This window comes from Haliotis asinina, chromosome 13 (assembly GCF_037392515.1).
Source record: "Haliotis asinina isolate JCU_RB_2024 chromosome 13, JCU_Hal_asi_v2, whole genome shotgun sequence".
NCBI classification, from domain to species: Eukaryota; Metazoa; Mollusca; class Gastropoda; order Lepetellida; family Haliotidae; genus Haliotis; species Haliotis asinina.
Window position 1 is genome coordinate 47,739,526 of NC_090292.1, and position 13,238 is coordinate 47,752,763.

Below are 13,238 nucleotides of genomic sequence, written 5' to 3' on the forward strand. Positions count from 1 at the left end.
TCCGTTCATCAGACTCACTGACTTGGTTTACACGTGTCACAGAGAACCCTTATCTTACAGGGGATTTAACATCACTGGTGCTTCCTATATTGTAGTATCCATAACCCAAGACTATCAACACATATCAAAGAACAAGGTTTTAGAGGATAACCAGAACGGTCTCAGAAGGGGTCAATCTACCACTGAACATGTTTCATCACTTACGTCGATTATAAAAATATGAAAAGCGATGAGAAATTAACATACTTTATCGATCTATGTTAGGCATGTGACTGTATTGACGTGTGTATGCTCTGTTCCAATAAAGCGAGGCAATAGCATCAAACATTTACCTTTGAAAATGTTTCATGCTATTACCTCCCTTTATTGAATAATTATTGTCGAGTGCTGTGTGAGACTCCGTGTGATAGACACAATTTGTGGTCTGATTTACAGCGTGGATTGAAAACAGGCATGTTTACTTTCGCATTTAATTCTTAATGTCTACATAAATGATCTTTTAACCATGATTAATGATTTATCAATCGGGGTTGTCATAAGCGATGAGACTGTAGGAATGGTCAAGTATGCTCACAACTTGGGTACAATTGCTGAATCGGAAAATGATTTGAACTTGTTGCTGGAGTCTCTCAACGGTTGGTGTTTAACCAACTCGATGACTGTCAACAAAGCGAACTCCAATATCACTCACCTTAGACAAGTATCAGCATCCCAGACACTTACGCACGAGGAAGATGTTTTAGAGATCACTGAATTTTATAATTACCTTGGAACGCTTTTAACAGTACACCTAGAACTACACTCGAATGGCAAAAACATCAGTCAACTCAGCTAGCAGAGCTCTAGGATTGTTTATTTCCCAAGTAAAACGTTTTAGGAGGTATGGAATTCGACACTTTTACTAAGTTACACGAGTCTATGGTTTGGTCAGTCATCGCATACAGCTTCAGTACATGGGGAACCTAGAGTATGTCCTTCATAGACGCAGTACAGAACAGGGCTATGCCCTTCTTTCTCGTTCTATGACGTTTTTGCTCCTAAAAGAATGCAGTAGGTGGAGATATGGGATGGGTCCTTCCGCAGCATGGACCTTAGTAGACTCACCACATACTTATATGGTGTCACCAGTGGGCTGCTAGACGTAAGGGAAACCAAATATACAGGATCATGAGTAAGTTCAACCAACTGGGAATGGGACACCATTACTACAATACTGCTACCATGAGAGGTTCGTTTCAGACAATCTTAACTGGACTTAATCCCTTATTTTCCAAAAGTTGGTACAGTGGCGGCACACCGCTATCTACATCCAAATACTCCAAAATCAATCAGCCGTGACCAAGGCTATTACAGGCTTGCTGCGTATCATCAGCTCATCAACCATCACAATCGTTCGTAAGTATAACCCTTTGTGCATTCTACAGGCCTCACTATCCCTGTGTTTATACGACTGACTGTACGCTAAGCCTCCCATCTTCCTCATATGATGTGATTGTTATTGGTTTTTCCCCTGTCATCACCCTGTGTAATCCCCTATTTTACTGTATACACATCTCCTCACGCCTCCTCTATCGTCATCCTGTTCATCTCCTCACGCCTCTGTATCGTCATCCTGTTCATCTCCTCACGCCTCTGTATCGTCATCCTGTCCATCTCCTCACGCCTCTCTATCGTCATCCTGTCCATCTCCTCACGACTCCTGTATCGTTATCCTGTCCATCTCCTCACGCCTCTGCACCGTCACCCTGTCCATCTCCTCTCGCCTCTCTATCGTCATCCTGTTCATCTCCCCACGCCTCTCTATCGTCATCCTGTCCATCTCCTCACGACTCCTGTATCGTCATCCTGTCCATCTCCTCACGCCTCTGCATCGTCATCCTGTCCATCTCCTCACGCCTCTGTATCGTCATCCTGTTCATCTCCTCACGCCTCTGTATCGTCATCCTGTCCATCTCCTCACGCCTCTGTATCGTCATCCTGTCCATCTCCTCACGCCTCCTGCATCGTCACCCTGTCCATCACCTCATGCCTCTGCATTGTCATCCTGTTCATCTCCTCACGTCTCTGTATCGTCATCCTGTTCATCTCCTCACGCCTCCTGTATCGCCATCCTGTCCATCACCTCACGCCTCTGCATCGTCATCCTGTCCATTTCCTCGCGCCTCTGCATCGTCATCCTGTTCTCCTCACGCCTCCTGTATCGTCATCCTGTTCATCACCTCACGCCTCTGCATCGTCATCCTGTTCATCTCCTCTCGTCTCTGTATCGTCATCCTGTTCATCTCCTCACGACTCTGTATCGTCATCCTGTCCATCTTCTCACGCCTCTGCATCGTCATCCTGTCCATCTCCTCACGCCTCTGTATCGTCATCCTGTTCATCTCCTCACGTATCCTGTATCGTCATCCTGTTCATCTCCTCACGACTCTGTATCGTCATCCTGTCCATCTCCTCACGCCTCCTGTATCGTCATCCTGTCCATCACCTCACGCCTCTGCATCGTCATCCTGTTCATCACCTCACGCCTCTGCATCGTCATCCTGTTCATCTCCTCTCGCCTCCTGTATCGTCATCCTGTCCATCTCCTCACGCCTCTGCATCGTCATCCTGTTCATCACCTCACGCCTCTGTATCGTCATCCTGTTCATCGCCAAATTGATAAGAGAGTAACCTACATCGATTTGCCTGTAAGTTTCCCTGAAGATTTAATATTATAACATACGGTGTTTGACAACAAATGGTGATGTCACCCACCAACTTCTAAATGCCAATCAAGGAAGTATTTTCCCTACTGTCTAACCCTCTTTCCAATGCTAATGAAGCAAGGCAAGATTTCTGGGAGTTCAGGACCTCTCTCTCTTCTGACTGTGACTCGTCTTCAGTTCATAAGGGCTAGGTTGCTACTATCGCAGTTATAAATGTTCAGAGACCAAGCACAACCAAAGCATCATTCTAGGGCGTCTATTGTAATCCTCGTGCATCGGCATGTACACGGATTAGCAGATGTCTTGAAAACATTTTGTTTTGCTTTTTAGTTTGTTTGTTTTTTTAATTATTAAAATGATAGTAATAGCAAACGTTGCAATTGGGATAACATCCTTAGTAAAGTAAATATCCCTGTGACTTTGCTAGTAAGCTGTTAAACAAGGATGATTTGTTTGTTTACATCTTGGTTCCTTTGGTGTCTTTCTTGGATATTTTCCAAGTCGATCACGAGAACACGCTCGTGCAGTATCACAGGTTCCATGTGAGCAATGCCAGTCTCAATGATATTTATACCCTGGGTCACCCTCACCTATACACATTCAACGTACAGCCTGTCTTGTAGTTTGATACCAGCTGCATATTACATGCATTCAGTTTGTTTGATACCTGCTATATAATGCATACATTTAGTATATTGTAATACCAGTTACATATTGCACGCATTCAGTTTGTTTGATACCTGCTATATAATGCATACATTCAGTATATTTTAATGCCAGCTACATATTGCACGCATTCAGTTTGTTTGATACCTGCTATATAATGCATACATTCAGTATATTGTAATACCAGTTACATATTGCACGCATTCAGTTTGTTTGATACCTGCTATATAATGCATACATTCAGTATATTTTAATGCCAGCTACATATTGCATGTATTCAGTTAAGCTGATCAGGTGCATGCTCCAGGCATTTAACCTAGCTACATATTCCATAAGTTCAGTTAGCTGATTCCAGTTATATAAAGCATACATCCATATCTGATGATATCTACGTATAGCATGCATTCAGTTAAACTAATACCAGCAGCAATACATACACTGAAGTTGATAAAAGCTACACATTTAATGCATCCATTTAAGTTGATTCGAGCTGCACATTGCACATATTGTATGCATTCAGTGCAGTTGATACGAGCTGCACACTGCATATATTGCATGCATTCAGTGAAGTGGATAGCAGCTATGAGTTGCATATGTTCAGGTAAGGTGATGCCAGCTAGAGATTCCATTCATCCAGCCATTCATTGATACCAGCCACACATTGCTTGCATCCACTTAAGTCCATATAGGCCATGTACTGCATACGTTCTGTTCAGCTGATACAAGTCACATACTGCATACTGAGATGACAAAAGTCCCACATTGCATTCATGCAGCTAATTTTATACAAGTCACATATTGCATACAATAAGTTAAGTTCATGCAAGTCACATATTGCATATAATGAGTTGAGTTGATACAATCACATATTCCTTACATTCAGTTTAAAGTATGTATATCACAAATTGCAAATATTGTAAGTCACACTCAGTTAAGTTGGTACACGCCACACGTTGTATACATTCAGTTACGTAGGTACAAGTCACATTTTGCATACATCCAGATAACATTATACAAGTCACATATTAGATACATTCTGCGAACTGATACAATTACACGTAACACAATTACACGTGTAGATACCTCTGTTTTTTAAACTTCTGAGACAATTGATCTTTGGACTTTCCACCAACAATCGCTTTGAAGTGTAATACCCAGATGTTTCTGGTGATCAACTTCGATAATCATGTCCCCTTTTATTAATAAGTTCGGTCTGAAGTAGTTTTGAAGTTTTCGAGTGAATGCTATACTCTCCGTTTTACTGGGATCAAAACTAACTTACCACGTGTTAACCCCATTAGAAATGTTGACCAAATCTTAGTTTATAATGGCGGCTGCTGTGACATAGCCATTTAGTACAGCATATGTTGATGTACATCCACTAAAAGGCGAATATTGCTGTCTACTGTGCGGTGCTAAAACGGAACCTTGGGACACACCAGCATCCACAGTTGTAATATCATATAACTGTAACCATTTATTACCACTCTCTGCATTCAGGTATGTAGATAACTTTCAAACCATTCTAAGAGATTACCCTTATACCGTAACCTAAAGTTTATGAATAACGTCCCGATGCCATACTCTGTAAAAACCTTTGATAATGTCACAGAAATTTCCTCTGATTGCTTTTCCTTGGTATCCTGCACCTGCGGTAACGTTAAAAAGATACGTTGAATGATTTACTGTAGAACCACCAGGCATAGCCAGTACCACTTACTCCCAAAAATGTCTTCAGTTGTTTAATTACTACAGAATGGTGGACAGTATCAAACGCAGCGAGTTAGAGTGTGGCGATATTCCCATGTCAAGGTGCCATAATCAGGGACCAGTATTTCTTACAGAGACAGTTTGCCATACCCCGGAACCAGCATTTCTTACACAGCCCGTGTGCCATACCCCTGGACTAGTATTATTTGCAGATCCAGTGTGCCATAGCCCGGGACCAGTATTTCTTACAGAGCCAATGCACATCCCGGGACCAGAATTTCTTAACAAACAGAACCAGGACGCCATGCATTGATCACTCTCTATGGCTGTTTATCTTCCACGTTTGTCAAGTTCGTGCCTCAAATACCTTTGTGACATACTCGCAACCGGTCATCCAGTTTGATCGTGTCATCGAAAATGTATCCCACACATGTCCCATAAGCGGACATGAAATGAAATGAGCCCATCTCTCGTCTTCTGAACTGAGGAACTGTCTTCACCAAGCTGGAACTGTCTGGCGGTAACATGCAGGCAGGTTAGTCATATTAATGGTTGTATGAACTAGATGTTGCTCCGTTAACCGCTGGTGTACAGTTCTCCTTATGTGGCTGTCTTGAATTCCGTCGTTGACAGTGGATCCAGTGCGAACATGTCCGTGTTGTAAGTAACGTCTCCAGAGATGATGTTGCATTGTGATGACCATAATAGGTCGGACAACATCTTCATCATTCCAGGAGGCAACGTGATGCCACGTGTACGCTCACTACCGCTGGAGCATGTGTTCTCCTGGGCTGGCATTCTGGCTAACACTTGAGTTTCTATATTTAAGCCGTTTACCCGGCGGCGCGGCAGTTGTCTTCGTAGCTGAGTTCTACACAATACACTTACATAATGGAGATTTTAACAATTGGTGTCTTTAGTCTTATTGTGATTTGCATCAGAGACGTGCAGGCTGCTCCAACCTTGCCTGCACGAGTGGCAGTGGTGGAAAGCGACATGGGAACGTGGAAATTGAAAACTGTTGATATTATTGCCAATATGGCTGCCTTGGAAGAACGGGTTGAACTGGTGTTCGGTGGAGTCGGTAGTGTAAAGGCCAGTGCGCAGACCATGAAGATTCAACTGAACACAATAACACAAGAGCTACAACGTGTACAACGAGAAAGAGAAACTTACAGAAAGAGTCTCAGGAAACTGCGTCGCTACTTGAAATTGAGGTGTTGTGGGATGAAGCAAAATACTAAAGAGGCTCTTGTTAATGAAAGCACTCTGCCAACGTCGTCATTGCCGCAGGTGACAGTCACGACTACGACTACGACCACGACCACTAAGGAAGGTGAGTCCTCTCGCAGAGGTTTGTAGTGACATTTGTCCTCGCAATGTTATCGTCTCCGACCCAAATGAAGTACGATAAGTCAACTCTTTAAAGAAAGGCTAAAATGTTTAAGGCAGGGTTTTAGATGCACTCATTTTAATTCACTCTGATATTTGGATATTGCGTGATAGGCCTCAGCTGAGCCAGAATATAAAATGTTTAAGGCAGGGTTTTAGATGCACTCATTTTAATTCACTCTGATATTTGGATATTGCGTGATAGGCCTCAGCTGAGCCAGAATATAAAATGTTTAAGGCAGGGTTTTAGATACACTCATTTTAATTCACTCTGATATTTGGATATTGCGTGATAGGCCTCAGCTGAGCCAGAATATAAAATGTTTAAGGCAGGGTTTTAGATGCACTCATTTTAATTCACTCTGATATTTGGATATTGCGTGATAGGCCTCAGCTGAGCCAGAATATAAAATGTTTAAGGCAGGGTTTTAGATGCACTCATTTTAATTCACTCTGATATTTGGATATTGCGTGATAGGCCTCAGCTGAGTCAGATTATATTTCAGTATGAGTATTATATTTTTATAATTGATCTGCCTCAAAGCTTTGTGTTAAAGATACCCATCAAAGCGCAGCAATATGCAATAGGTACAGTGTGAATGACAAATTTCGAAGCACATCGCTTTGGAGGCATCGTTTGACCCCTGAAATACGTCTGACAATTCCAAATTCCAAAAAGCCATGGATGCATGCGTGCATCCATCCATCCACACACACACACACACACACACACACACACACACACACACACACACATATATACATACATACATACATACATACATACATACATACATACATACATACATACATACATACATACATACATACATACATACATACATACATACATGCAGATAAATTAGGAATTAAGCGATACAAACAGTCGGTGAATTAGTACAATTTAGGGAAGTATCCGGTATGCTTAAATAGAATTGATGTCCCTGTCATGCCCCAGGTAACGCGAACTTTGTTGTAACATGGTGTTGTTATAAAACTAAAACAGAACTAGAGAGCAAACATGGGACGATTGGAAATCTTTTAATATAAAGTTGTTCATCAGTCCAAGCAGGCGAGCGCCAAACGTTGTCGTGAATAGATTCAATTTTCAAATATCTTCAAATACTTCCGGCTACATATGCTTAAATACTTCCGGTTCGGAAAATGGCGGGTGACCATGCGTGTACACCTCGCACATGATGGAGAGCCAAGAAGCGGTCCTGCACTGTCAAGACATGATCCTGCATCGAGGCCGAGAACACCGCTTTTGTACATCCTACCCAGATTCGTCACTATATGGCCGAAAAAATGCCAATGCGACGTAAAAAGTCACCACAACCCTCTTCAGATTCTCGTGGCCAACCTCCGCTCGTATTTTCTCGAGACGATCTAGAAATATTTCCCGTGGGGTTTTGACTAAAACATTGATATCGATGTACTCCCAGATATCATATTTTATGACCATGAATTTGGATAAGAATGGGCCGGCAAACTGTTGTATCAATTCTTGTATCAACGGTAGCGAGGTGGCTTTTTGACATGATGTGCGCATGCGCCAAGTTTCTATAGTCCGTTTTTTGTATGTGTTCAGCATTGACGGCACGCAATGCTAGCAAATATTCCCCAAAGTTAGATTTCAAAATGCAAGCAAACTTAAATTCACGATAAGCAATTCAATAGTAACTGCTTTTACAGTCATAAAGTACGTTCCTCTGTACAGACTCACCGGGTGTTTACATTACAGTATCACAGACCCGTGTGCCAAATCACAGGGCAATGTTCTAAAGAGCTGTGGTTGTGAGACAATATTTGTACTTCATTTAAATCAAAGCTGTTTAGACAATTAGAACTGGGGAATCCATTAGCTTTATATCTAATATCAATATGTTTTACCTTGAACGGGAGTGTTGCAATTGTATAAATCATTTATTGGCATCGTTACAAATGAAACCCGTCATTACAACTACTCATTTCGACATTTAAATGCCTTAAATCGACCTTTTTGACAAATATGAACTCGCGATTCAACCAATCGGAGGGGCTGCCTGATTCATGCCTATGTGGGGCACTGTAGAATTCATGTACATTTCCGAGGATAATTTGTCTTGTTTACTGGTTTTAGACAAAATGAATTTAACCCGTGACGCCTCGATTTTTTTTAAAAAAAGTAGCAGCGCCCAGTGGCTAATATCCGCCAGTCTGAGTATAAATGCCATTAAGGTGTATTTCCACCAAATTACAAAATCTAAAGTACTTTCTACTGGAAGTAAAATACGTATTTAATTGGTGTCCTATAGGATTTTGCAGGACATTGATTAAGATATAGCAGTTTCACTCGTGAAAGCAAGATGAGTGTCAAACTCCTTTTGGTCATTAAGCATTTACTACAACTAGTAAGTACTTTTGTGTTCTTGCTGTTTTTGGTGTGTTTTTTTTTCTTTTTTGGGGGGCGTGATCAATACAAATCTTAAACAACATTTTCTATCTTTAAGCAAGAGCTTCTTCAACACTCGCTTCACAAACAACCCATTAAGCAGGAACTGCGGGTCCGGTGGATATTTGTGCATGGTGACACCGTCACCCGATCCCTGGTTTGAGGGCAAGGCAATGATTGCATGGTTTTGTTGACGTCGAGAAATCAGCAAAATTACGGATTTGTTACTCGTTTTATATACATGTGTAAAGCTACCCGAAAACCCTTCCTTACATGACGTCACAGCAGTTCGCTGCAGTGCTCTGGCGGCAGATGTACGTAACCTGTTTGTGCTTTCGTTATAGCGGGCAAGAGGGAAGCAGACGACTTTTTGGCTACTTTTAATCACTCGGTATTAACTAACCAAAGTTTTCAAAGAATGAGTTTGGTGTTCCGCACAAAACTAACCAGAAGTCTTTTATATCTTAATGGTTAAACGTGTATGAAAACCCCAGAAGTTTATTCGTTCTTTTAAAGTGAAAAAACGGAAAAAATGAATGCTCGAAATAATGTAAAAATATGGCGCATTGCCACATGTGTTAGCTCGCTAGCGTTGATAGAGGAACTGACACAAAAAAAACTACGAGGGATAATAGACCACAAGAATCTGGGTAGAATTCATACAGGCGGTGTTTTCGGCCGCAATACAGGATCATGTCTTGACCGTATCTCGGCTCTCGGCATGTAAGAGCTGTACATGCATGGTCACCAACCATGTCCAACCGGAAGTATTTACGGATATGTAGCCGGAAGTATTTGAAGATATCTTGAAACTGTTCCAATTCAAGATATTTAATTCATTTCAAGATATCTCTAATTCAATTTGAGATATCTTCAAATCAATTCAAGATATCTTTAAAACAATTTTAGATGTCAGTAATAGCAAGAATTGAAGATATCAATAATTGAATTAGAGATATCTCTAATTGAATTGAAGATATCTGTAATACATTTGTGGATATGTACCGATCATTTCAAGATATCTAGAATTGAATTACAGATATGCTGAATTGAATTCAAGATATCTTGAATTAATTTCTAATACAATTATGTACACTATGATCGTAATTGCTTTGCAGATATATTAAAAACATTTAGAGATATCACAAAATATTATCTTGATATCTCTATAAAATTTTGAGATATCAGTAATTCTTTTTTGAATATGTGAAATTAATTAGATATATCTTCAATTATTTACAGATATCTTTAAATCATTATTGATATTTTTAAATATAATGCAGACATCTTTAAAACAATTGAAGATATCTGTAATTCCTGAATAAATGTGAAAATGGCTTGCCATACATTTCTTCCATCGACAAGTGGTACTGCTTTCCCACGATTAGCATTTGTTTGAGAATTGTCTGCCACTGTAACTCTGTATTCTGACATTTTCCGAGAGCTTCAGAGGGTTTGCCAGACACAAATTACAACTGTGTTGCGCAAACAATGAGTCAAGTTTTGCCATGTTGTCTTTCGCACAGCGTTAGATAAACGCTAGTGTTAATCTGCTATGTCTTGAACACTGAAAGGTAGTCATTCTATAACAATGACTTATGAATGGGTAACAGTGCAGATGTTTTTGTTTGTTCAACTAATAATAACAATGTGAAAATAAAATATGCTGATATATGAACTCCCCCTAGAATATGCATCCCTAACCTAACCCTCGCCATGAGGATGAACAGACTGTTTTATTACACCGGTCAAGCTTATATTCTTTACCAAACCCCCCCCCCCCCCCCCCCCCCCCATACTTAGGGAATGCAATATCCATCAAATCAAACCAAATATTTAATACCACTGTTACAACAGATGTATTTGGACCTCATCCATTGATAATATTGAAATCCAAAACATATGTGGAAAGCGGAACTTGAGGCCAGTAGTCATAATACTTTAAATATTTTTTTGTGTTATCTATAATTTTCTGTTTCAGCCTCGACTGATCCGAGCCCGAACAACACTGTTCCACCAGAGCCAGTGACGAAACAAGACCTACAGGGTAGGTGAGAAAACCCAGCAGACAGGAAGAGCTCACTGATGTATCTATAGCTATCGACGTTCACGTTGTCAATCACATAATTTCAAACTGTAAAGCCTAAATCAATGACGTCTTACTTTTTTTTTTCATGCACAGACGCGCGGTGTCGGTTTAGAGTTATCTCATACAAACTGAACCATGTACGATTAATACTTTTTCCATAAGATACGTTTAGAATTTAATCAAGCATAATATTAAAAGAAAAACAGGCCAGCAGTAGAAATGTTTATGTGTTATATATAATTTCCTGAACACCATATTCCCAGCTTCAGCCTCCACGACTGACGCGAGTGAGGATCTGACACCCAGCACGACGGTTCCACCGGCGCCAGTGACGACACAAGACTCTGATCACCACGGTAGGTGGCAAACCCAGCAGCAACAGTTGTACTGACATTATGAACTTGTAAAGTTCAACAAACATCAACACTCTCAAGTCGTACACACAATAATGCTACAACTTCTGACTCTAACAGAATGCTGTGTATGACATTTGCGTTGGATTGTTGTCAGCCATGATGGAATTGTGTAAATGGCGTAGGCATGTCAGAGTCAACATGATGTAAACATTGTAGATGTGAGACAAAGATGTCTGGTGTACATAGTTTACTTTGTGTTGCAGCGACTCCATCAGCAGCAGCAGGCCGCGACCTCTACGACGCCAGCAAGGACGGTGACCTGGAGAGAGTGAAGCGGATCCTGGCAGCGGGTCACGCTGACATCAACTATGGAATAGAGGGGAGTTGGACACCGGTGATGGCGGCAGCAGTGTATGGACACAGGGACGTGGTGGTGTTCCTGGTGGGTAGCGGGGCTGATGTGTCACTGGTGGACAGGGACGGTTACAATATCCTTCACTTGGCCTGTAGTCATGGACACCTGGAGATCGTAAAGCTGATCTTGGACCTGGACGTGGTGGACGTCAACGCCAGGACCAAATTCGGGAAGACAGCGGCCGGCACAGCGAGACTCTTGGGACATCACCGAGTGTGGGATCTCCTGGTGTCACGCGGTGTACACTGAGCAGATGTCGTTAGTGACACCGACGTGGTGTGTGCCGTTCAAGTAGTCATCTGTCGCGATTCAGGGGATTTCCTGTTTTCTTTGTGAAAATAAATGAAAGTTGTTGAATGTATTTTCAGGCATTTTGTGATGTTTTGTGTGTGGATCCTCGCATGATCAGGTAAGAAAATTGTGAAGTGAGTGTAAAGAGTGATTGCACGTAAACGTCGCCCATCTTGACATAATTATGTGCTAATTTTGTTCTGAGAATCTCGCGAATTGTGAAACAGACAACAGCACACGGTTTGTTTACATGTCGCTGCACTCTGTGACCTCAGACTGACCGAGGCTCACCCAGCTGACGTGGCGCCATTTGTACAGTGACAGTGACGTCACACTGCTGATGACGCCACAGACATACAGAGGTGCTCGGCCGTCTTCTCAGCCAGCAATAGCGGCGCACTGTCACACAACACAGCAGTGTTACTCAAATACCAGGTCGTCACTGTCACACAACACAAGCAGTGTTACTCAAATACCAGGTCGTCACTGTCACACAACACAAGCAGTGTTACTAAAATACCAGGTCGTCGCTGTCACACAACACAAGCAGTGTTACTACAATACCAGGTCGTCGCTGTCACACAACACAGCAGTGTTACTACAATACCAGGTCGTAGCTGTCACACAACACAGCAGTGTTACTACAATACCAGGTCGTAGCTGTTGCATAACCCCCTGGATGCCACAGAGACATATATGTTCCCCCCTCACTTTGAAGTCCAATAAAATTCTAAATATACCAGGCATATATATATATACATATACTTCACAGTTTTGAATTCAGCGGGAAAATTTCCTGTTCCTTGATACCATCCACTATTATCTCAGACAAGGCTAAAGGGCTTAAAATTGCCTTTCAATATTGGCTTCCTCGTAAATGTCGCCATTTTTCAGACTGTACAAAATCGCGATTCAGAGCGTTATTCACTGTATGTTTTGAAATATGAAAATTGGATTGTTACCGAGAGTATTGAATTTCAAAAATAGCATATTAATGATCACTGATATCAAGTTTTCATGTAACCAGTAATGATAATTCTGAAACGTCGCCGATGAACCCAGAATCGTTTGGGATATTTTCGAAAATACTGGCACCCATGAAGAGCCACCTCCTCGTGGTGGGTGGTGGATAACGCTAAGTGCTCTTCTCCCGTGTGGACCCGGGACAGAATATGTCCAC

The 13,238-nt window shown here is 41.5% G+C and overlaps 2 protein-coding genes across 2 annotated transcripts; one reads left to right on the forward strand and one right to left on the reverse strand.

Annotated features, from left to right (window-relative positions):
* Positions 1 to 1,557: 1,557 nt before the first annotated feature.
* Positions 1,558 to 2,176, reverse strand: LOC137259615 (uncharacterized). Its single transcript, XM_067797230.1, has 3 exons — positions 2,094 to 2,176; positions 1,828 to 1,998; positions 1,558 to 1,699 (listed from the first exon to the last, which is right to left on the reverse strand). Exons 1-3 carry the CDS (start codon positions 2,174 to 2,176, stop codon positions 1,558 to 1,560), a joined length of 396 nt encoding a protein of 131 aa, XP_067653331.1.
* A 3,667-nt stretch (positions 2,177 to 5,843) lies between these two features.
* On the forward strand, positions 5,844 to 12,126 carry LOC137259972 (poly [ADP-ribose] polymerase tankyrase-1-like). Its single transcript, XM_067797628.1, has 4 exons — positions 5,844 to 6,417; positions 10,889 to 10,954; positions 11,260 to 11,352; positions 11,616 to 12,126. The coding sequence occupies exons 1-4, from the start codon at positions 5,973 to 5,975 to the stop codon at positions 12,014 to 12,016; spliced, it is 1,005 nt and encodes a 334-aa protein (XP_067653729.1). The 5' UTR covers positions 5,844 to 5,972; the 3' UTR covers positions 12,017 to 12,126.
* The last annotated feature ends 1,112 nt before the right edge of the window (positions 12,127 to 13,238 follow it).

Coding starts and splice junctions, on each gene's coding strand:
- LOC137259615 (XM_067797230.1), bottom strand. CDS start 2,176: ATGACGATGCAGAGGCGCGAGGAAATGGACAGGATGACGATGCAGAGG. Junction 1,999..2,093: donor AGGATGGCGATACAGGAGGC/GTGAGGAGATGA, acceptor GTGACGATGCAG/GAGGCGTGAGGAGATGGACA. Junction 1,700..1,827: donor AGGATGACGATACAGGAGTC/GTGAGGAGATGG, acceptor ATAACGATACAG/GAGTCGTGAGGAGATGGACA.
- LOC137259972 (XM_067797628.1), top strand. CDS start 5,973: ATGGAGATTTTAACAATTGGTGTCTTTAGTCTTATTGTGATTTGCATC. Junction 10,955..11,259: donor GACGAAACAAGACCTACAGG/GTAGGTGAGAAA, acceptor CCATATTCCCAG/CTTCAGCCTCCACGACTGAC. Junction 11,353..11,615: donor ACAAGACTCTGATCACCACG/GTAGGTGGCAAA, acceptor TTTGTGTTGCAG/CGACTCCATCAGCAGCAGCA.